A 23,223-nucleotide genomic window follows, 5' to 3' on the forward strand; every position below is an offset into this window, starting at 1 on the left:
AATCTATTTCCATTCCATATTTCAGCCAAATCGCTTCAGTAGCCACAGAGTAAAAGAGGGACAAACACACTTACACACAAACTTTCGCCTTTATAATATTAGTATGATATATTAAGATTAAAAAAATTCTCAGGTTTCTTCACGATGATTTTTCTTCACTGTCTTAAAATAATGAGGATGATGACTAGGTTTGAATATATTGATTTTTATGATACATTCGGGTAAATAAGGTCAATGTTAACTAATTTATACATAAAAAGCAAAGATTGTCTGGATATTTGCAAAATAAATAAGATAAAATTTCAAAATCTATTAATTTTTTTTTATCGTAATTAGATGAAAGTTAATACAGTTTTAGCTTCCTTACACTAAATGTGACATTTTTCAATAAATGAACTATAAACATAAACGCACAAATAACAAAGATATTAGTAATTTTGTTTGAACGCCCATACAAACCTAACGATCAGCGAGCCAAGACGTCACTAGTTCGTGCCATTTTGTATGGAGTGTTTTTCAGGGATCCGCGGCAGCGCCGCAAATCTGACCCTTTAAATCCCTGTAGCTCCGAAAGTAATGATCGCAGATACCCTGTTACTTTTACAAAATTGCTTTACTATTAGCATACTCTTAATTTATATACAATTTAAAGAACTGTCATCATCCCTATTGTGATATTAATTTTCTTAAAGTGCACATAACTGAAAAGTTTGAGGTGCATGCTCCGGACCGGATTCGAACCTCGCCCTCCTAATCAAAGGCAGAGGTCATATCCACTGGGCTATCACATTTCAATTAGCCTATTTATATATATTTTCAGGGACCTAAATGCAATGCTGGTGCCTTTAATGCTAAAAAGGCTACACGAACTGAGAGCGAAGCCGCAGGATGACAAAGTAAGTTACTAAGTGACTGAGTATTTTGATTGAACTTGTGAATTTAATATAAATAAATTAATTAAACAAATAAAAAAACCCGACTGCATAAAGTATAAAAAAGCAAGCTCAGTCCAGAAGTGTAGAAAGCAATTAGAAAACAGTCGGGACCTTAGATATTGGATAGAATGATTTTCTTCTACATTATTTAATAGAACACTTCTGGACTGAGCTTGTTTTTTTTCTTTTCAGTTTTTTTATACTGGCGGTCACAGATGACTGGTTAAGTTTCTGTTTTGTTATTGTTTTTTTTTTTTTGAAAAAAATATTACTTCAGTAGTGTGGTTTAAAGCACATTAATGAAAACGTGTGAAAGTAAAAAAAAAAGTGTGCTCGCTGTTGGCGGCAGCGCACGGTGAAAGGTGCGCAGAATAGGTTGCACACAAAAAACTTAACACTCATTCATTCGTCGAATTCTACTGCCCATATTTATTTTACTATTTATGAAAAATCGATTTTTAAGGAGTAAACTTTAAAACATTGTTTTTTCACATATAACGTAAAATCATCATCATCATCATCATCATCATCATCATCATCATCATCATCATCATCATCATCATCATCATCATCATCATCATCATCATCATCATCATCATCATCATCATCATCATCATCATCATCATTATCAGCCGATAGACGTCCACTGCTGGACATAGGCCTCTTGCATAAACTTTCAAATAAGTCTCGAGCCCCTGCAACCTGCTGGATGTCCTCAATCCACCTCCCAGTGAGGGGTCAACCAACACTGTGCGGGGTCGCCATTCCAGCACCTTGAGACCCCAACGTCCATCGGCTCTTCGAACTATGTGCCCCGCCCATTGCCACTTTAGCTTGGCGACTCGCTGAGCTATGTCAGTGACTGATTCGTCTGCGGTTCTCCTTATTCTTGATTCGATCACGCAGAGACTCCAAGTATAGCTCCCTCGCTTGCTGTGTGACTTTGAGCCTTCTAATAAGGCCCATAGGCCACTGGCAACACATAAAGTAAAATACTTGCTCATTTTCAGCCAGGCACCAACCTCGTGACTCCACCGAGCCAGACGAGACACTTTGCGAGGTTCGACAAGAGGAACAACGACATCAAGAGTAACGGACCGCTGCACGATAAGAAAGGTGAATACACTTCTTTATGGGGCACTAGCGGACGCCCGCGACTTCGCGTGGTTTTCAGGTTTTCACATTTTTTTTTTTTTATTCTTTACAAGTTAGCCCTTGACTACAATCTCACCGGATGGTAAGTAAAATCAAGTGATGATGCAGTCTAAGATGGAAGCGGGCTAACTTGTTGGGAGGAGGATGAAAATCCACACCCCTTTTCGGTTTCTACACGACATAGTTACCGGAACGCTAAATCGCTTGGCGGTACGTCTTTATCGGTAGGGTAACTAGCCACGGCCGAAGTCTCCCACCAGCCAGACCTGGACCAATTAAGAGAATCTCAATCGACCCAGCCGGGGATCGACCCCAGAACCTCCTTTATGTAGAACCACCGCGCATACCACTGTGCCACGGAGGCCGTCAAAAATCCCACGGAAACCACACAGATTAATCAACAATATACAGATGGGGCGCACGGAACACGACGGTGTCGTACCCATCACAAATACAAAATTCAAAAACGAATACATTCTCGAGTCAGTACGACACGAAGCGTCGCATCAGTAACTTTCAATATTATTCAAGAAAAATGGCGTCTTATGTTTTTAAAACTGTTCACAAAAACTAAAGAAATAAGATGGAGTATTTTTATTGATAATTATTGATTATTACATTAATTTACGTAATTGTTGTTAGTGTTACATTTTGAAATACAAATTATGAAAAAAGTTTGTATATGCGTGGAGTGCGTGTAAGGAGACGCGTGAGGTTTTTTTTTTATGTTTGTTACCGCATAGCTTCGTCTTTTCTTAACCAATTTTAAAAATTCCTTATTTGTTTGAAAGAGTACACTTCCTGATTGGTCCCATTTAATTTTCATGACAATCGGTTTAGTAGTTTTGTCTTAAAATAAAAATAACGAAATTTTTTAATTTTAACACAAAATTACTACACACACTAAAAACAGAAAAATAAAATATTTAAAAAAAATACTTTAACCGGCTTCAAAATCAAAAAAATAAACTAAAAAGCGAAAAATAACATCGTATGTGCTACCTTCTGATCACTTTAAAGGCGGTGCTAACACAGTGATACATTATCTTCGGACAAGTTCGGACAGTTGACGTTTCAAGATTGAAGAATTTAACGGTTTCACTTCCGATAGATTATAATATACCGAAAAATAACACGTTAAATTGTAATCAGTGTTTTCAGTTAACAATATGTCGACAGATTGCAATATCGCGAGTTAGATTATAAACTTAACGTATTTTGCAATTTAACGCTGATAAATTCGTGTGAATTTTCAGATCGCGAGAAAGACGACGGTGGAGGGGGAGGTGTGGACCACACACCTTCCATTGCCAAAGATCCGGCCACGCCCGTCAAAAACTTCAACTGTGAGTGTAAACAAATCTCTGTAGCCAGGGATCCGTAGAACATTTAGTACACTTGATTTATTTATTTATTTAAGCCTTTTACAATCTAAATTACATAATATTTATTACATGCTATATAGTTAAATTTCATCCCACTGCTGGGCAAAGGCCTCCCCCTTCCTTTTCCATTGTGTTCTTTCCATAGCTGATCGGGTTCAGTATGTACCTTCAAAGGCAATCAGATCTTCTATCCACCTACTAATCGGTCTGCCTCATTTTCTTTTTGCATCCCTTGGGCAACAGCATGATGTTGTTGCACTAGTCCAATTGTCATTTGGTCTTCTTGTTATATGTCCTGCCCAGTTCCATTTCAACCTCTTTGTTATTTTTCCTACGTCTTTCACTTTACTTTTAAGTCGAATACGGGTATTTGGCACCCTTTCAGTCAATTTTATTTTTAAGAAGATTCTTTCCATGTTGCGTTGTGTTCTTTTTAATGTCTTTATATGGTTTCTATTCAGTGCACATGTTTGATTGACACTTGATTATGGTTTCTATTCAGTGCCCATGTTTGATTGACACTTGATTATGGTTTATATTCAGTGTACATGTTTGATTGACACTTGATTATGGTTTCTATTCAGTGCACATGTTTGATTGACACTTGATTGTGGTTTGTATTCAGTGCCCATGTTTGATTGACACTTGATTATGGTTTCTATTCAGTGCACATGTTTGATTGACACTTGATTATGGTTTGTATTCAGTGCCCATGTTTGATTGACACTTGATTATGGTTTCTATTCAGTGCCCATGTTTGATTGAAACTTGATTATGGTTTCTATTCAGTGCCCATGTTTGATTGACACTTGATTATGGTTTCTATTCAGTGCCCATGTTTGATTGACACTTGATTATGGTTTCTATTCAGTGCCCATGTTTGGTTGCCACTTGATTATGGTTCTATTCAGTGCCCATGTTTGATTGACACTTGATTATGGTTTCTATTCAGTGCCCATGTTTGATTGCCACTTGATTATGGTTTCTATTCAGTGCCCATGTTTGATTGACAACAAGCAAATTTTTAGTGAGTAGCTTCAACAAGATGAGACGATCAACTTTTTTATTTACGAAAACTTTTTTATTTTCTTGATTCTGGTAGCTAACTGAGTTACCAGGAAATGAAAATTTCAACCAGATAATGATAATGTACCACGCAATTTATAGGACATTGTGACTTTTAAGTTGTGTAACTATTAAATAAGCAACAGTAAAAAAACATCTGGTTAGTAACAACTTTTGGTAAACTCCGCTCCTCCCAACTTATATCAATAACGAGGTTATTAAAAGTAGTCATTAACCGGCTGTTTTTTTTTTACTGTCGCATAATTAATAGTTATACAACTTAACAGCCAAGATGTCCTACAAATTGTGTGGTACATTATCTCGTCTACTACTAAAACGGCCTCCGTGGCGCAGTGGTATGCGCGGTGGATTTACAAGACGGAGGTCCTGGGTTCGATCCCCGGCTGGGCCGATTGAGGTTTTCTTAATTTGTCCAGGTCTGACTTGTGGGAGGCTTCGGCCGTGGCTAGTTACCACCTTACCGGCAAAGACGTACCGCCAAGCCGAAAGGGATGTGGATTTTCATCCTCCCCCTAAAAAATTAGCCCGCTTCCATCTTAAGAGTGCAACATCACTTACCATCAGGTGAGATTGTAGTCAAGGGCTAACTTGTAAATAATAAAAAAAATAAAAAATGGTTGCAGGCAGCGCGGGCTCCCCCGAGCGGTGGGGTCTCATGTCACCCCCCGCGCGCCCCCCGCCGCCCGCGCCGCCCGCCATCCACCACGAGACCTCCTCCAACTCCAGCTGGGCGGAGATGGAGACCTACGTCATAGGTGAGAGAGTGAGACAGAGTCGTCGCAGGCAGCGCGGGCCCCCCGAGCGGTGGGGTCTCATGTCACCCCCCGCGCGCCCCCCGCCGCCCGCGCCGCCCGCCATCCACCACGAGACCTCTTCCAACTCCAGCTGGGCGGAGATGGAGACCTACGTCATAGGTGAGAGAGTGAGACAGAGTCGTCGCAGGCAGCGCGGGCCCCCCGAGCGGTGGGGTCTCATGTCACCCCCCGCGCGCCCCCCGCCGCCCGCGCCGCCCGCCATCCACCACGAGACCTCTTCCAACTCCAGCTGGGCGGAGATGGAGACCTACGTCATAGGTGAGAGAGTGAGACAGAGTCGTCGCAGGCAGCGCGGGCCCCCCGAGCGGTGGGGTCTCATGTCACCCCCCGCGCGCCCCCCGCCGCCCGCGCCGCCCGCCATCCACCACGAGACCTCCTCCAACTCCAGCTGGGCGGAGATGGAGACCTACGTCATAGGTGAGAGAGTGAGACAGAGTCGTCGCAGGCAGCGCGGGCCCCCCGAGCGGTGGGGTCTCATGTCACCCCTGTGTTGATTTTAGTAGTTGATGAAGAATTTACAAAAAATAAATAAATAATGTCTGAATAACAAATATTTTTTTCACTACTCTTGCTCAAAAACACTGTCATATTACCACTCCACAGCGGGGCTAAACAAGCATTTTAGCCTCTAGGGGCAAAAGTAATTTTGTTTTTTTAATTCTTGTCTGTTACGAGTACTAGCCAAGTACTAGCCTACTATAAAACAGAGGAGGTTTTATTCGAAAATAGAATCATTATTCATCATGTAAGGCACTGATTGTTTTGAAAAATAAATAAAAAAACTTTAAATTGAAATAAAATGCAGCATTCTTGTCTGTGGAATGCGTTCAGTTTTTTTATTTAATTTTTATTGAGTTGCGAATAGAGCGAGATTTGAAGACATGGGACATCCTTTACGGTGCCTGTACCTTTGCCTTTTTCTCATGTGAAAGAAAAATAAAATTAAAAAGCGAGAATTTAAAAAAAACAATAATTGGCGTGAATACGCACTTGTTTTTTTTAATGAAATTCATTGTAAATTTGTGACCGTAACTTACATATTTTTGAACAATAATTGTTATTGTTGTCTTCATCTAGTGAGATCCATCTCCAAATTAGGATCACCATATCCTAATTTGGAGATGGATGAAATTTTCAATCTGTTACCATCAATGTCGAGACGCATTAACTTAAATACCTACCTAGATAAAGTGGAGAAAGCAGCAACGAATGGATTAACTTAAGAAAGGAGTTTTTTAAACTATTATCTCCCACGTTTACCTCACACACTCATTATTCATCTTCACAGTAGTCGGAAATTATGTTACCAGGTAAAAGCATCTCCCTTAATATCCAAAATTGTATACTTTGTACATTTAATTTTTAATTAAAATAAATCACTGAATATTGTACTAAACTATTTTATTTTCTCGCAATCGTAGTGAAAAGCAGAGTGTAACACGTGGGGCTAAACCCATAACAGAAATAAAATAAGGTGGGGCTAAACTCGGTTTCTATTTAGCGGCCCTCGCCTATGTCTCGGGCCCTAAAAATACCTTGTATATAATGGGTCTTTTTAGCTCCTTGTATAACATTCTGCTATATGATAGGTACGCCTTGAATTAATAAATCACCTCTATGGGCAAGCATGGTGATAAAGGTCTAACGTCTCTCATACTGAGAGGAGACTCGAGCTCAGCAGTGAGCATATGGGTTGATAATGATTTGTCTATTTATCTGTTGCAGGGAACATACATATCCACCCACCGACAGATGCAACCAAACAGATGTTAATACTACGGTACCTCACACCCATCGGTGAATATCAAGAGGTAAGACTCCAGAGTAATGGGGATGATGACTAGGTTTGAATATATTGATTTTTATGATACATTCGGGTAAATAGGGTCAATGTTAACTAATTTATACATAAAAAGCAAAGGTTGTCTGGATATTTGCAAAATAAATGAGATTATAAAATTTCAAAATCTATTAATTTTTTTTTATCGTAATTAGATGAAAATTCATACAGTTTTAGCTTCCTTACATTAAATGTGACATTTTTTAATGAACTACAAACATAAACGCACAAATAACAAAGATATTAGTAATTTTGTTTGTACGCACATACAAATCTAACGATCATTACATTGCCTAAGACGTCATTAGTTCGTGCCATTTTGTATGGGGCGTTTTTCAGGGATCCGCGGCAGCGCCGCAAATCTATCCCTGTAGCTCCGAAAGTAATGATCGCAGATACCCTGTTACTTTTACAAAATTGATTTACTATTAGCATACTCTTAATTTATATACAACTAGCTGATGCCGCGCGTTTTCACCCACGTGGTTCCCGTTCCCGTATGAATATGGGGATAATATATAGCCTATAGCATTCCTCGATAAATGGGCTATCTAACACTGAAAGAATTTTTCAAATCAGACCAGTAGTTCCTGAGATTAGCGCATTCAATCAAACAAACAAACAAACTCTTCAGCTTTATAATATTAGTATAGATATAGATTGTACTATATTTCGGGTTTGCATACTATATACTGTTGAAGAAATATATAGTAGTATTATTTTTTCAACACTGAACTCTAAAAAAACAAAATTTTTATTTTAAAACTTTATGAACATTACTTTAAAAATTACTTTAAAAAAAAAAAAAAGTTATTTGGCCATAGTTTTCATAATATGACCAATATTCCCATTCCCCTCCAACTAGTCGGGCAAGACTGTGCTAGGAGTGGGTACGACAATAGACCAACGGGGAGGATCGAACCACCACCCCTCGGTGATGAATCCAACCGATCTTACCGTTGAGCTATTGAGGCTTATTTGACATGCAATAGCGTCTAGCCTGTCTGAACTTGTCTAACTTACTGAGTTACAAACATTAAACGCCTTTTTTGTTTTTTTTGTTTATATTTATTAACTAGCCGACACCCGCGACTTCGTCCGCGTGAAACTCTATGTAAACTTTTAACTACCCCTAGCCTACTCCTACCTAGCCCTACCCTACTTTCTGGTTGATTTTTTTACACCCTGTGTCCGAAAACCCCAAATATCTTACGGAACCCTATTTTTCCAAAATAAAATTTAGCCTATGTTACTTGTGGATAATGTAGCTTTCGAATGGTGAAAGAATTTTTAAAATCGGTCCAGTAGTTTTTGAGCCTATCCATTACAATCAAACAAACAAACATACAAAGTTTTCCTCTTTATAATATTAGTATAGATTATGTTTATCCTATGACATTGTAAAGATTATTTTTATATTATTAATTATTATTATTTGACATAAGTATTCGTACCTGCACGGATTGTAATTTTTAACTTTTCATTTAATTTTAATATATTTTTGTTCAATCATTTGCTATTGAATTTATTTTATTATATTTTGTCAATAATATTGTATTTGTAATATAAATTGTTGTATGCCAGATATGGCTGAATACATTAAATTGTATGTGTTCTCTGTCAGTTCCTATCGCACGTGTTCGAGTGGAACGCCCTGGGGCTCATCCTGGGTTACCTGAACGTGCGCGAGTCGCGCGACTCGCGGCTCGCCTTCGAAGCCTTGAAGTACTTGGCGGCGCTGCTGTGCCATAAGAAGTTCTCCATAGACTTCATCAACATGGGAGGATTGCAGGTGAAGTGGATTTTGTAATCTTTTTTTTAAGTTAAGTTAGCCCTTGACTACAATCTCACCCGATGGTAAGTGATGATCTGAGTATGATAAGTGGCAATCTAAGATGGAAGCGGGCTAATTTGTTAGGAGGAGGATGAAAATCCACACTCCCTTCGGTGTCTACACGACATCGTACCGGAACGCTAAATCGCTTGGCGGTACGTCTTTGTCGGTAGGGTGGTTACTAGCCACGGCCAAAGTCTCCCACTAGCCAGACCTAGACCAATTAAGAAAACCTCAATCGGCCCAGCCGGGGATCGAACCCAGGACCTCCGTCTTGTAAATCCACCGCGCTTACCACTGCGCCACGGGGGCCGTCAAAATATATAAATTATCATATAAATTCTGAGAATTATTTTCCCAACAGCAATTGGTATCTTCTATCTGTAAAACATACTATCGACCTGCTTAACGATGTCATGTAGAAACCGAAAGGGGTGTGGATTATCATCCTCCTCTTAACAAGTTAGTCCGCTTCCATCTTAGATTGCATCGTCACTTACCATCAGGTGAGATTGCAGTCAAGGGTTAACTTGTAAAGAATAAAAAAAAAATTATATGGACCCGCGATTAGATAAATATTTTTTTTGTTTCACTCCCTTGTCTACAAACTAAACATAGACAATACAGTAAAAGAGTTGAAAACGGCCAATAAAAACACCTGAAATTGAATTCATGTACGGTGTAAGCTGTCAATGTCATGTAATATTATCAAATGTCAATAAGACTCAAGTTAAAAAGAAACATTAAATCATAGACAGAGAAGCATTATGATTATATAATGATTTATTTATTTTGCTATGAGATGTTGACTCTACAACGTGCAATTGCACGTTGTAGAGTGACCTGGGTGACGTTGTCGCATGGGTTCGTCGACTTTTCGCGGATGATAGCAAAATAAATAAATCATTATATAATCATGATGAACTTCCGCAAAGTAACGCCTGCTTCTATCCAATATTTAAAAGAGAAGCATTAAACAAAAAATTGCTTAAATTGCTTTTAAAACGCCATAAACGAACGCTACTACGCGTAAGTGACTGACATTATGTTAGGGTGTAAGTTGCAAGCATGTTGCCATGATAAAAATTCTCAATTGTTGTCAGCTAATGAAAAAAATACATTTTATTTAATTAATTAAAAAAAAAATATTTTGTGTTTTAAGCCCTATATTTTATGTTCTTTAGATTTGTTCTGCTTAGTTGACACTCGGAATAAAGGCCCAGCCTCCATACAAAATTGGGACATGTCCTTTATTACTATTTTATGTATATTTTCCAGAAATTTCTAGAAGTTCCCAGGCCGTCAGTGGCGGCGACAGGCGTTTCCATCTGCCTGTACTACCTGGCGTACTGCGAGGACGCCATGGAGCGAGTGTGCCTCATGCCGTCCCACATACTGGCGAACCTTGTCGAGTGAGTCTTCACCAACCTCAGACCAATATGGATGATGACAGTTTTTTAAATTGTATATAAATTAGGAGTATGCTAATAGTAAAGCAATTTTGTAAAAGTAACAGGGTATCTGCGATCATTACTTTCGGAGCTACAGGGATTTAAAGGGTCAGATTTGCGGCGCTGCCGCGGATCCCTGAAAAACGGCTCGAACTAATGACGTCATAGACAATGTAATGATCGTTAGATTTGATTTTCAAACCAAATTACCAATATCTTTGTTATTTGTTGCGTTTATGCTTATAGTTTATATATTAAAAAATCTCACATTTAATGTAAGGAAGCTAAAACTGTATGAATTTTCATCTAATTACGATAAAATATTTTTAATAGATTTTGAAATTTTATAATCTCATTTATTTTGCAAATATCCATACAATATTTGCTTTTTATGTATAAATTAGTTAACATTGACCCTATTTACCCAAATGTATCATAAAAATCAATATATTCAAACCTAGTCATCATCCCCATTACCATAGGATCTGCCTCGTTAGACGTTACCCCTCTGTTATAAGCACATGTGTGACTTGACGGATTATTTTGTAGTAGAGGAAACACCTCGAGCAGGTCTCAGGACTTGTGACCTTGGGAGTAGGTATAAGGGACCGTTTAAGAATGTATAAACACTCACTTTCCCTGACATGTTCTCTATGCCCAATCTAAACAATTTATGGTAAACAATAGTTACAATACATTGCTCAAAATCACTCACCCGACTGGCAGCGTGACGGTGTCTACGCTGCCTAACAAACAACTGAGCTCAAGTCATTAAATACCCTCTTATTTATACACTGATACCTTCCCTCTACATTATTAATGAATGTGAATAGGAGGATCATGATAATCGTCACCCGTTTCGGTTTCTACACGACATCGTACCGGAACTTTTTTTTTCATGTTATGTTATGTCCTCAATTCCAGGTATGCGTTATGGCTTCTAGAATGTTCGCACGACTCGGGCCGATGCCATGCCACCATGTTCTTCGGGCTGTCCTTCCAGTTTCGAGTCATACTCGAGGAGTTTGACAAGCAGGTTTTATATTAATTATTATTTATTTTTTGTTTTTTTTTTCATGATAAGTTATAAGATCATTCTCTTTTCCTTTTTCCTGTCCTAGGATACCACTCTGTCACATCCCTGGTCCACTTATCTCTTAATCCCGCAAGAAGTGTCCTGTCCATTCCACAGTACTCTGTCTTTTGCTTTCCTCCTCCAGCCTCCGGCTGTCTGTTTGTGGTTGTTCTCCCATCTTTGGCAGGGGCGATCTTTTTTCCTTTTTCCTGTCCTAGGATACCATTCTGTTACATTCCTGGTCTGCCTATTTCTTTTATCCCGCAAGAAGTGTCCTGTCCACTTTGACTTAAACATCTTAATTGTTACTGCCACATCTCTGACCTTGGTCTCGGGTAGTGGAGAGCCTGACTTTGTCTTGTTTTTTATTTGAAGCATGCTTCTTTCTAGATTATTATGGCATGTTCAGTTTCATAATATTTTTCTTGGTCAGACCGAAGTTTGGCAACCATAGGTTAAGCGTAGCAAGATACAGGTGTTGAATACTTTAGACTTGTCTGATATAGGGATATCTTTATTTTTCATAACCTCCTTAAGGGAACAGTAGCTTTTCCAGGTGTTGCATGTTCTTCTGTCTATTTCCTTGTTCGTTAATTATAATTATTATTAGGTGTAAAATGACTAGTTACTTATACCCTAATTTTTAATTTGTTTGTTGGTAGACATCAAGTAAAGGTGAATTATTGGTACATCATTGCAAGTTTGTTACTGTTGTTTGTAGGACGGCCTCAGAAAGTTGTACAACGTGATATCGACGCTGCCGATCCTCGGCTCTGACGAGGAGGAGTCCAGGGTGTCTGATGATGAGACGTGCGCCGCCAGGCAGATCGTGAGGCACGTGTGCGTCGCACTCAGGAGGTGAGATATTACAACGTGACATCGACGCTGCCGATCCTCGGCTCTGACGAGGAGGAGTCCAGGGTGTCTGATGATGAGACGTGCGCCGCCAGGCAGATCGTGAGGCACGTGTGCGTCGCACTCAGGAGGTGAGATATTACAACGTGACATCGACGCTGCCGATCCTCGGCTCTGACGAGGAGGAGTCCAGGGTGTCTGATGATGAGACGTGCGCCGCCAGGCAGATCGTGAGGCACGTGTGCGTCGCACTCAGGAGGTGAGATATTACAACGTGACATCGACGCTGCCGATCCTCGGCTCTGACGAGGAGGAGTCCAGGGTGTCTGATGATGAGACGTGCGCCGCCAGGCAGATCGTGAGGCACGTGTGCGTCGCACTCAGGAGGTGAGATATTACAACGTGACATCGACGCTGCCGATCCTCGGCTCTGACGAGGAGGAGTCCAGGGTGTCTGATGATGAGACGTGCGCCGCCAGGCAGATCGTGAGGCACGTGTGCGTCGCACTCAGGAGGTGAGATATTACAACGTGACATCGACGCTGCCGATCCTCGGCTCTGACGAGGAGGAGTCCAGGGTGTCTGATGATGAGACGTGCGCCGCCAGGCAGATCGTGAGGCACGTGTGCGTCGCACTCAGGAGGTGAGATATTACAACGTGACATCGACGCTGCCGATCCTCGGCTCTGACGAGGAGGAGTCCAGGGTGTCTGATCATCACGACTCATTCATCAGACTTATTGATTCACGGTATCAACGACTCATTGATAGCAAGTTCGTTGATGACACTCCCATGAAATGCGGGCGACGGGGGGAAAGACTGCGTGGGTGTGAAATCGTGCGTGCGGGTAATTGAGGTGGGTTTTCATTCATCACTATACCAAGCTGTAAAAGCTATAATTTATTATGAAGTATATGTAATAATTATTGTAAATTAAATTCTTAATCATCAGGTATTTTGAAGCACACCTGAGGATACGAGCCGCTCACGTGGCGAGACAGCAAGGCGACAACGTCCCCGACCCGCCGCCGTATAAGGTTTGTATATAGGCTCTTTATTAGTGCTGTGCACATGGTTTCTAACCAGGGTAGGCAGTATGGGTACATACAAATTGTAAGAAAGGCGTACAATTCCTTAAATTGCTTTAAAAACGCCATAAATGGGCGCGACTACACAGTTTCACTGTCAATTTGTAAGGTGTGTTACGAGCATGTTGCCATAATAAAAATTCCTAATTAATGTTGTCAGCTAATGAAAAAAATATTATATTTTTTTAATTAAAAAAATTGCGAGTGTTAAAAGAAAAAAAATTTAAATAAATATTATTTGGTGGTGCTTGCTTGCCCAGACTCCGTACAATTCCGCGAATTGTCCTTTAATTTCCAATATTTCATTCATTATTTTCATTTGTATAATATTGTGTGTTTGTAGAGAGCAGTGATAGCCTAGTGGATATGACCTCTGCCTCCGATTCCGGAGGGTGTGGGTTCGAATCCGGTCCGGGGCAATGCACCTCCAACTTTTCAGTTGTGTGCATTTTAAGAGATTAAATATCACGTGTCTCGAACGGTGAAGGAAAACATCGTGAGGAAACCTGCATACCAGAGAATTATCTTAATTCTCTGCGTGAAGTCTGCCAATCCGCATTGGGCCAGCGTGGTGGACTATTGGCCTAACCCCTCTCATTCTGAGAGGAGACTCGAGCTCAGCAGTGAGCCGAATGTGGGTTGATGACGAATAATATTGTAGGTGTAATTTAGCAATACACAACTGACTACACGAAATACGAAGCTATACTAAAGCCATACTCAATTAAAAATGAGGGTATAAATCGCTAGTCATTTTTCACCTAATAATAATTATAATTAAATTGTTCTTAATTATAATTATTATTAGTTTAGTATTAAGTTGTTCTTAATTATAATGAAATTAATGAAAATAAAATTGATTAATAAGCTTACAACTATATCTAATTATATAGTTAATATATTTTGAATAATATTTTATATAAAACAATACATAAATTAAAATAAAAAAGTTATGGAATGACATGCGTTTTCTACCCTCATTTCTAATTTGTTTGTTAGTAAACAGTACGCCTCGGATATGGCTTTATATGCAATTTCATTAATTTCGATAATTAATATTATTATTATCTATAATTAATTAATATTAAACTTAAGATAATGGTGATAATAATTATTCGAAAACTTAAAATTAAAGTTACGAGGGTTCCAAACGCGCCCTCGAGAAGAGACCACAACAAACTCTGCCAGGTTTATACTTTTTTAGTTTATCACCATTTAACAATAGGTATATAAGTAGCCTGTCATGTAATACATTTCATTTCCAAGCAATTTTGTCGTTTACGTAATCTTTGACAAATCGTAATCATCTATACTAATATTATAAAGCTAAAGAGTTTGTTTACTTGAACGCGCTAATCTCAGGAACTACTGGTCCGATTTGAAAAATTCTTTCAGTGTTAGATAGCCCATTTATCGAGAAAGGCTATATGTATATTATCCCCATATTCCTATAGAAAAGGGAACCGCGGCGTCAGCTAGTTGACAAATATAATCAGTCCGAAGTTCGCTCTGTCAAGTGCAAGTGTCAAATGTGCCAACTTCAGCTCTAACGCGTTACCTTACCAAGCGGTTTACCCTCCATAAGCAGTTATCACTTGAATAATTCCTATGTCCAGGCGTCGAAGTCGTCGGTAGAAGAGATACAGGAGCAGATAGAGGTGGTGCAGAGCGCGTGGTGGGCGCGCTGGACGCCGGTCGACGAGCTGCTGGAGCTGGGCGGCGTGTCGCTGCTGCTGCAGGTCGTTGGCTACGCATACGACTGGAACTTCAACGGCAGGTGAGACGCACGGGGGGGCAGGTATACGCTTGCCTTGGGGAGTTGCTGGTGGCACCATTGATGCCAGTGACGAGACCGCAGGGGAAGAAACCAGGAATCTTTCGTTAGATGGTGTCACTGACCTAGAAGGGGGAGAAAGCGAAAACAGCGACAAGGACGAACAATAAAGCATTTGTAGGGTCTACAAATGCTTTATTTAGGCGGCCCGGTGAGGTGTGGGCTCTGGCCCCTTGTAGGTTTTACAGGATATTAATAAAACATGCCTTAGTTTGTAGAAGGTACGATGTATTCTCTCTTAATGGTCGTCACATCAATGGAATGTGGTGTGTTGCACTTTTAAACAATAGAAGGCGGCTGGTGGCACACCGCGCGTTATTATAAACTAGCGGACGCCCGCGACTTCGTCCGCGTGGAATTCAGTTTTTCACGCGGGAACCATGGATTTTCCCGGGATGAAAAGTAGCCTATATTAACATCCAGAGTAAAATCTATTTCCATTCCAAATTTCAGCCAAATACTTACACACTTACACACAAACTTTCGCCTTTATAATATTAGTGTGATATATGATAAAACTTGGAGTACTCCGAGCCTCACTACACTGGTAAGATCAAGTACCGGACTGGCTCTCCCACTGATTCGACCTGTAAGACTGCGAACTCGGGTAAGCCATGGGAGGTGGTGGCTTGCTTTGGAGTAAGCTGGTAATCGTAACGCATTCACCTCCATCTTACCACCACCGGCTCGGGACACTTGTTTTTATTTATTTATTTAATATCAAGCAATACCACACATTACATTATACAATATAATAATAATTATACAAGTTACACTTGTGACGCTTGTTGACAACAAGGACATGTTACAAAACCGTGTTATAATTTATTTTTATTGAAGTAAAGATTCTTTACGCATGCTCGACGGGAATAAGCTATCGAATGAAGCAGACTAAATATAGACAATCATGGCCGATAACGTTTTGACTCGTATTCTCAAAAAAAAAATATCAAATTTTTATGTATCCATGTTAAAAAAAACTGTTTTTTTTTTACAATCTAACGATAATGAACAGTTTAAGAGCCTTTTCAAAAAAATGTCAGCTAGCCTATTGTGAAGGTTGATTGTTGGTCGTCAGGGCGGAGACGGTGCGGTCGGCGCTGGACGTGGTGTCGGTGTGCTGCGTGGCGCCGCGCGTGCAGCTGCTGCTCACCGACAAGATCAACATGCGCGACGCCGACCTCACCACCGGCGTGCACATCGTGCTCAGTGAGTACACACTGCCTCACGTGTACAGCACGGCGTCTACAGTGTACGCAGCGTCTATTTGTAACCATAGTGTACGCAGCGTCCATTTGTGTCTATAGTGAACGCAGCGTCCATTTGGAACCATAGTGTACGCTGCATTATTTGCGACCACAGTGTATACAGCGTCCATGTGCGTCTAAAGTGTACGCAGCGTCCATTTGTGACCACAGTGTACGCAGCGTCCATTTGGAACCACAGTGTACGTAGCGCCCATTTGTGAACACAGTGTACGCAGCGTCCATTTGTGACCACAGTGTACGCAGCGTCCATTTGGAACCACAGTGTACGCAGCGTCTGTTTGCAACCACAGTGTACGCAGTGTTCATTTGCAACCACAGTGTAAGCAGCGTCCATTTGTGACCACAGTGTACGCAGCGTCCATTTGCGACCACAGTGTACGTAGCGCCCATTTGCGAACACAGTGTACGCAGCATCCATTTGCGACCACGGTGTAAACAGCGTCAATTTGCGTCTACAATGTACGCAGTGTCTATCTGCGTCTACAATGTACACAGCGTCTATTTGCAATCACAATGTTTGATATGACCACAATTTGCGTTTACAGTGAAGCAGCGTTCATTTGCGACCACGGTGTATACAGCGTCAATTTGCGTCTACAATGTACGCAGTGTCAATTTGTGACCACAGTGTACGCAGCGCCCATTTGTGACCACGGTGTACGCAGCGCCCATTTATATCTAGATCTAGATATAAAACACTTTTCATTCTTTATACAGCTTGGTCGTTCGATAGATTTAAACATATCTACCAATAATTTTTCGTCTGCGTTACTAATATGTGTTTACCATTATTTTTACAATGGCTTACATTGTTTGTGTATGTTTATTATTATGGTGAATATTTTTAATTTCATGTTTAATACTGGTGAATATTTTTTTATTTTGACCGACTTCAAAAAATGAGGAGGTTATCAATTCTCAACAAAAAAAATGGTGTGCGCAGGCGCGGCGGATGGCGACATCGTGCCGGAGCCCGAGGTGCAGAAGGCGGCGCTCAACGTGCTCGTCAACTGCGTGTGCGCGCCCGTGCACCGGGTATTGTTGTTGTTGTTGCCATTTCTCGCCCCTGTTCCCGCAGGAGTACGCGGATAATATATAGCCTATAGCCTTCCTCGATAAATGGGCTATCTAACATTGAAAGAATTTTTCAAATCGGACCAGTAGTTCCTGAGATTAGCGCGTTCAAACCAATTCTTCAGCATTATAATTTGATTTTACTGTCTAGATTTTGGGCCAACTCCTTTAGCCTAAAAAAGGAAGGGTTTCATAAATTCCCAGACACTTAAACATAACTGTACACCATGATTATCCAATTGTCATTAGAAAATCTGGGTGTCAATGCGATTTTTATAGTTCCTTGAACTAACTTTTCATTACATTAGATATGATTACATAGATTGTAATTAGAATTACATTAATGACTCATTTTTGTAATGTCACCGACAGCCATACCATACATACATACTTTTTCCACCATACACTCTTTGTGTCTTATAACTCAAAAATTTTGCAGTAAATATTGAAAAAATTGCAAATAAAAATTATACAGCTATTAATAATAAAGTATCAGTTATAAGAAAATTCTCTGGTATGCAGGCTTCCGCGCGATTTTTTTCCTTCACCGTTTGAGACACGTGATATTTAATTTCTTAAAATGCACACAACTGAAAAGTTGGAGGTGCATGCCCCGAAATCGGAGGCAGAGGTCATATCCACTGGGCTATCTTTGCATGTGTGAAGTCTGCCAATCCGCATTGGGCCAGCGTGGTGGATTAGCTTAACCCCTATCATTCAGAGAGAAGGCTCGAGCTCAGCAGTGAGCCGAACGTGGGTTGATAATGATAAGTTAAATAATTATAATTTCATTGGACGGTCACAGGGAGGTCCCTCATCTGCGAGGTTTTCACTGAGCGGATCAAGTAAAAAGAAGACAGCGGTAAAATCGTACGAAGACGTCATACAGAAGGTGTGGGAGAGCGTTCGGACGAACAATGGAATTATGGTAAGTTTTGACTTCTGACTTGTCGAATTTGAGCAACAGCAGAATTGACCTACGTCAGTAGCTAAGTTTTGACCTGATCTATTTTATGTGTAAGTCAAATCAATCTAATGTATTTACCGGTTCTTGCTCAAATTCGACAAGTTAGAGGTAAGGTTAGAGGCTTAGATTTAAAGTAACTTGTCAAATTGGAGCAAGGACCCTGTACTTCAATAGCTTAATTCTGACATGACTTGTCGAATTTGAGCAAGGACCGGTAAATACCTTAGATTTAAAGTAACTTGTCAAATTTCAAGAACCCTGTACTTCAATAGCTTAATTCTGGCCCGACTTGTCGAATTTGAGCAAGGACCGTGTACGTCAATACCTTAGATTTAAAGTAACTTGTCAAATTTGAGCAAGAAACCTCTATGTCAACACCTTAGATTTAAAGTAACTTGTCAAATTTCAAGAACCCTGTACTTCAATAGCTTAATTCTGGCCCGACTTGTCGAATTTGAGCAAGGACCGTGTACGTCAATACCTTAGATTTAAAGTAACTTGTCAAATTTGAGCAAGAAACCTCTATGTCAATACCTTAGATTTAAAGTAACTTGTCAAATTTGAGCAAGAAACCTCTATGTCAATACCTTAGATTTAAAGTAACTTGTCAAATTTGAGCAAGAAACCTCTATGTCAATACCTTAGATTTAAAGTAACTTGTCAAATTTGAGCAAGAAACCTCTATGTCAATACCTTAGATTTAAAGTAACTTGTCAAATTTGAGCAAGAAACCTCTATGTCAATACCTTAGATTTAAAGTAACTTGTCAAATTTGAGCACGAAACCTCTATGTCAATACCTTAGATTTAAAGTAACTTGTCAAATTTGAACAACCTAAATTGCTTAGTTTTCACCTAAGAACTGGATTTCAGTTAGCACGCTGAACCTCAATTCAATCATTATATCCTCCTCAAGTTTTGTTTTGAGCTAGGACCGGTCTGACTTTAGTCCAGATCGTTGACCTCAGTAGCTCCAAGCTCAGTTTTGACGTACATTTTTAATCACACCCCAATTAATATTTTATTATCCAACAATGCCTGCCTGCATTACGAACTTATTTCTGTCTTGTTTCATCTACTGTACTGTCCTGATATGCCTCGCCTGTATATGCCTCGCCAACAACCTGGTATTCCGCACAGTGGCGCCCATTTTGTTCAGAGGTCCAGCCGGTCTTGTGGACGTCTATCGGCTGGTGATGATGATGATGATGATGATTCGGCGCAAATAATAATAGATTGATGATGGTCAGGTGCTCCTGTCGCTGATGATGGTGAAGTCCCCCATCACGGACGCGGACCGGCTGCGCGGGCTGGCGTGCCGCGCGCTGGCCGGCCTGGCGCGCTGCCCTACCGTGCGCCAGATCATCTCCAAGCTGCCGCTCTTCACCACCTCGCACCTGCAGGGTGAGCCCCTCCCCCTCGCCCCCTCACAGTCTTCAGGCGCTCCTGTCGCTGATGATGGTGAAGTCCCCCATCACGGACGCGGACCGGCTGCGCGGGCTGTCGTGCCGCGCGCTGGCCGACCTGGCGCGCTGCCCCACCGTGCGCCAGATCATCTCCAAGCTGCCGCTCTTCACCACCTCGCACCTGCAGGGTGAGCCCCTCCCCCTCGCCCCCTCACAGTCTTCAGGCGCTCCTGTCGCTGATGATGGTGAAGTCCCCCATCACGGACGCGGACCGGCTGCGCGGGCTGTCGTGCCGCGCGCTGGCCGACCTGGCGCGCTGCCCCACCGTGCGCCAGATCATCTCCAAGCTGCCGCTCTTCACCACCTCGCACCTGCAGGGTGAGCCCCTCCGTCTCCCCCCCTCACAGTCTTCAGGTGCTCCTGTCGCTGATGATGATGAAGTCCCCCATCACGGACGCGGACCGGCTGCGCGGTTGTGGGTTTCGTGCTCTAGTGAAAGGACTCAAAAGTGATCAAAGGTTTAAACACAAAACTACTCACTTCAAGACTTTGTCGAAGCGATTTAATATGAATTTCATTTTGACTGTAATTATTTTTATTTATAGAATACAATGGGAAACTTAAGCTAACTTATCCTAGTAACTATATAAATCATGTTCACGTGGAATGGTGGCAAGAATACTGGCTGCATTTCCGCGCTGGACAGCCAGGCTGATCCTTTGCGCAAAAAATGAGCCAGCCCTTCTGTCACCAGTCGAGGCAAGCCGCGGTGAAATGATTCGGTGAAATTTTTTGGCACTGCGACTCCATGACCCAAGGGTTTCCACGGCAAAAGGAACAAATATGTAACTAACGTTGGCTTTGTGTTCCAGTTCTGATGCGGGACCCGATCTTGCAGGAGAAGAGGCAGGAGCACGTGATGTTCCAGAAGTACGCGCTGGAGTTGCTCGAGCGAGTGTCGGGCAAGAGTAAGCACATGGGCGCCGAGTTCGAGACCTCCCTCGCTAACATTCACAGGGTGAGGAAGACACATTTACCATGCCCCCTCCTCAATAACTCAGTACACCTGACATTTCTGCAGGCCCCTTGACGTTACTATTCTCCCCCTACCCCTTGACATCGCCCTGCCTTCATATCTTTGTACGCCTACCTATGGGAGCAAGCACATGGGCGCCGAGTTCGAGAACTCTTTCGCTAACATTTAGAGGTTGAGGGGTCACACCATTTACCATGTCCCCCTCGATAACTCAGTACACCTGACATTTCTGCAGGCCCCTTGACATCTCTGTTTTCCCCCGCAGGCCCCTTGACATCTCCCTGCCTTCATATATTCGTATGCCCCCCTATGGGAGCTTGCACTTCTTAATATTTCGAAACAACCCAGCACCTCCCATAGCCCACCCGACTTGGCAGTATATGGGCCGAATCAGTGGGAGGGCGGGCCCGGTACTTGCTCTTCGCATGTTCCTGGGCAGCCTTCTTCACTTCCTACAAATTCTTTACTCTTGTCCTTGTCCTAATTTATGCTTTCTTCCCCTTCTGGGGTCTGTCCTCGTGCCCGATGAGGATCTGTGAGGTTTCGTAGTCCGGCTTGACCCAGGAAGCCCCGAGTCTACCGGCGACATCCGCCAAGAGACATCATTGCCATGCCCTATGGGGGCAAAGCACCCTTGATATAATTACTCACCCCCTCTAAGTAGACTTGCTCCCGTTGACATTTCTGAACTCTATTCTTCATATCTCTCTACGCCCTGTGGGTTGCATACCTTGATATCTCTATTCGCCACTCTATGAGAGCTCGCCTTGTCATTTCTGAACGCGTTCTTTAATTCCCCTACGAGGGCTCACACCCCCTTGAAATTTCAGAAAACCGATGAGGGCTTCTACCGCTTGAATTCTGTATAAAACCCATTCTGATTGGGATGTACTGAAGTTAGAAAATGGTTGTGGGCTACGATTTTCCACATACCAATAAATGCGTAATAGTAATCTAAATCTTTGATTACCTCAGACCAATTATAGAAGGACCTGTATCGCACTCAAAGTCACGAACAAAATTGTCTGTCATTTTCTGAAGAAAACGAGCTTAGATTTGGTATATATCTTATACTAAACTAAAAGTTTTTGCTCGTTTTTTACACTATTCAATTACACAAAAAGGTATTTTTACGGAGCTCTTTAACCGACGAACACGATAACAACTATTTCACAACGATACTATAGATACAGTTTCTATAATCACATTAGATCGTTGATCATATACTTTGACAGAAAAGTAACGTCTAGCGAGGCAGGTCCTATACAATAATTGGTCTGAGTTGATTACTGATACGATTATTATTGGCTCCAGGCGAACGTGGTGGCGCAGACGCGGATCAGTTACAACGAGCGGCAGCTGCTGCAGCTGGTGGCGGCGCACCTGTGGGCGCGCGGGCTGCGGGACAGCGCGGCGGCGCTGCAGCGGGAGGCGGGGCTGCCCCCGCCCGCGCCCGCCGCGCCGCCGCCCCACCCGCCGCCCGTCTACACCCCCTCCACGCCCGCGCGGGTGAGTAGCTGCCGCAGCTGGTGCGCACCCGTGGGCGCGCGGGCTGTGGGACAGCGCGGCGGCGCTGCAGCGGGAGGCGGGGCTGCCCCCGCCCGCGCCAAAAATAATTTGTTCTGCTTAGCTCGGAATAAAAGCCCAGCCTTTATACAAAATTGGGACATGTCCTTTGTTTATGTACAAAATATAAAAATATCCGTACTAAGAAAATAATCTTCCTGTATATTATGTCACGTGTTTGTCCACAGCCGCGACTGTCCGTCTCCCGTCAGAGCAGCTGCGCGTCGCTGCACCGCGACAGTCTGGACCACTCGCTCGTCAACCATGAAGACAGCCCCGTGCCCTCCGTCATCAAACTCAGGTACGCACACAACGCGCACGCACACATACACGCATAGCGGCGCACGCACACATTACCGCGGACGTACATTGTATTGCACTTTTAAGTACAATTAAAATTGAATTGTAAGTATGGCAATAAAGTTTATTATTACATATAACCACGCACGCGCCCACAACCACGCGCATGCAAACATAACTGCGCACGCATAACGGCACACGCACATATAATCACTCGCGCACGCACATATAATCACTCGTGCACGCACATATA

General features: G+C 42.0%; 1 protein-coding gene across 1 annotated transcript in view; it reads left to right on the forward strand.

Moving 5' to 3' along the window:
• LOC112045818 (protein mahjong) overlaps window positions 1-23,223 on the forward strand; it is a 47,344-nt gene that overhangs the window by 7,141 nt on the left and 16,980 nt on the right. The window contains exons 5-22 of the mRNA XM_052889715.1: window positions 821-896; window positions 1,946-2,051; window positions 3,347-3,436; window positions 5,185-5,793; window positions 7,102-7,187; window positions 8,841-9,008; window positions 10,329-10,462; window positions 11,426-11,537; window positions 12,298-12,434; window positions 13,385-13,469; window positions 15,137-15,297; window positions 16,433-16,563; window positions 17,566-17,657; window positions 18,502-18,624; window positions 19,913-20,066; window positions 20,941-21,086; window positions 22,419-22,613; window positions 22,859-22,971. Of these exons, the coding sequence (XP_052745675.1) occupies window positions 821-896; window positions 1,946-2,051; window positions 3,347-3,436; window positions 5,185-5,793; window positions 7,102-7,187; window positions 8,841-9,008; window positions 10,329-10,462; window positions 11,426-11,537; window positions 12,298-12,434; window positions 13,385-13,469; window positions 15,137-15,297; window positions 16,433-16,563; window positions 17,566-17,657; window positions 18,502-18,624; window positions 19,913-20,066; window positions 20,941-21,086; window positions 22,419-22,613; window positions 22,859-22,971 (2,718 nt within the window). The remainder of the gene's footprint in view (window positions 1-820; window positions 897-1,945; window positions 2,052-3,346; window positions 3,437-5,184; window positions 5,794-7,101; window positions 7,188-8,840; window positions 9,009-10,328; window positions 10,463-11,425; window positions 11,538-12,297; window positions 12,435-13,384; window positions 13,470-15,136; window positions 15,298-16,432; window positions 16,564-17,565; window positions 17,658-18,501; window positions 18,625-19,912; window positions 20,067-20,940; window positions 21,087-22,418; window positions 22,614-22,858; window positions 22,972-23,223) is intronic.

Source organism: Bicyclus anynana, chromosome 26 (assembly GCF_947172395.1).
Source record: "Bicyclus anynana chromosome 26, ilBicAnyn1.1, whole genome shotgun sequence".
Lineage (NCBI taxonomy): Eukaryota > Metazoa > Arthropoda > Insecta > Lepidoptera > Nymphalidae > Bicyclus > Bicyclus anynana.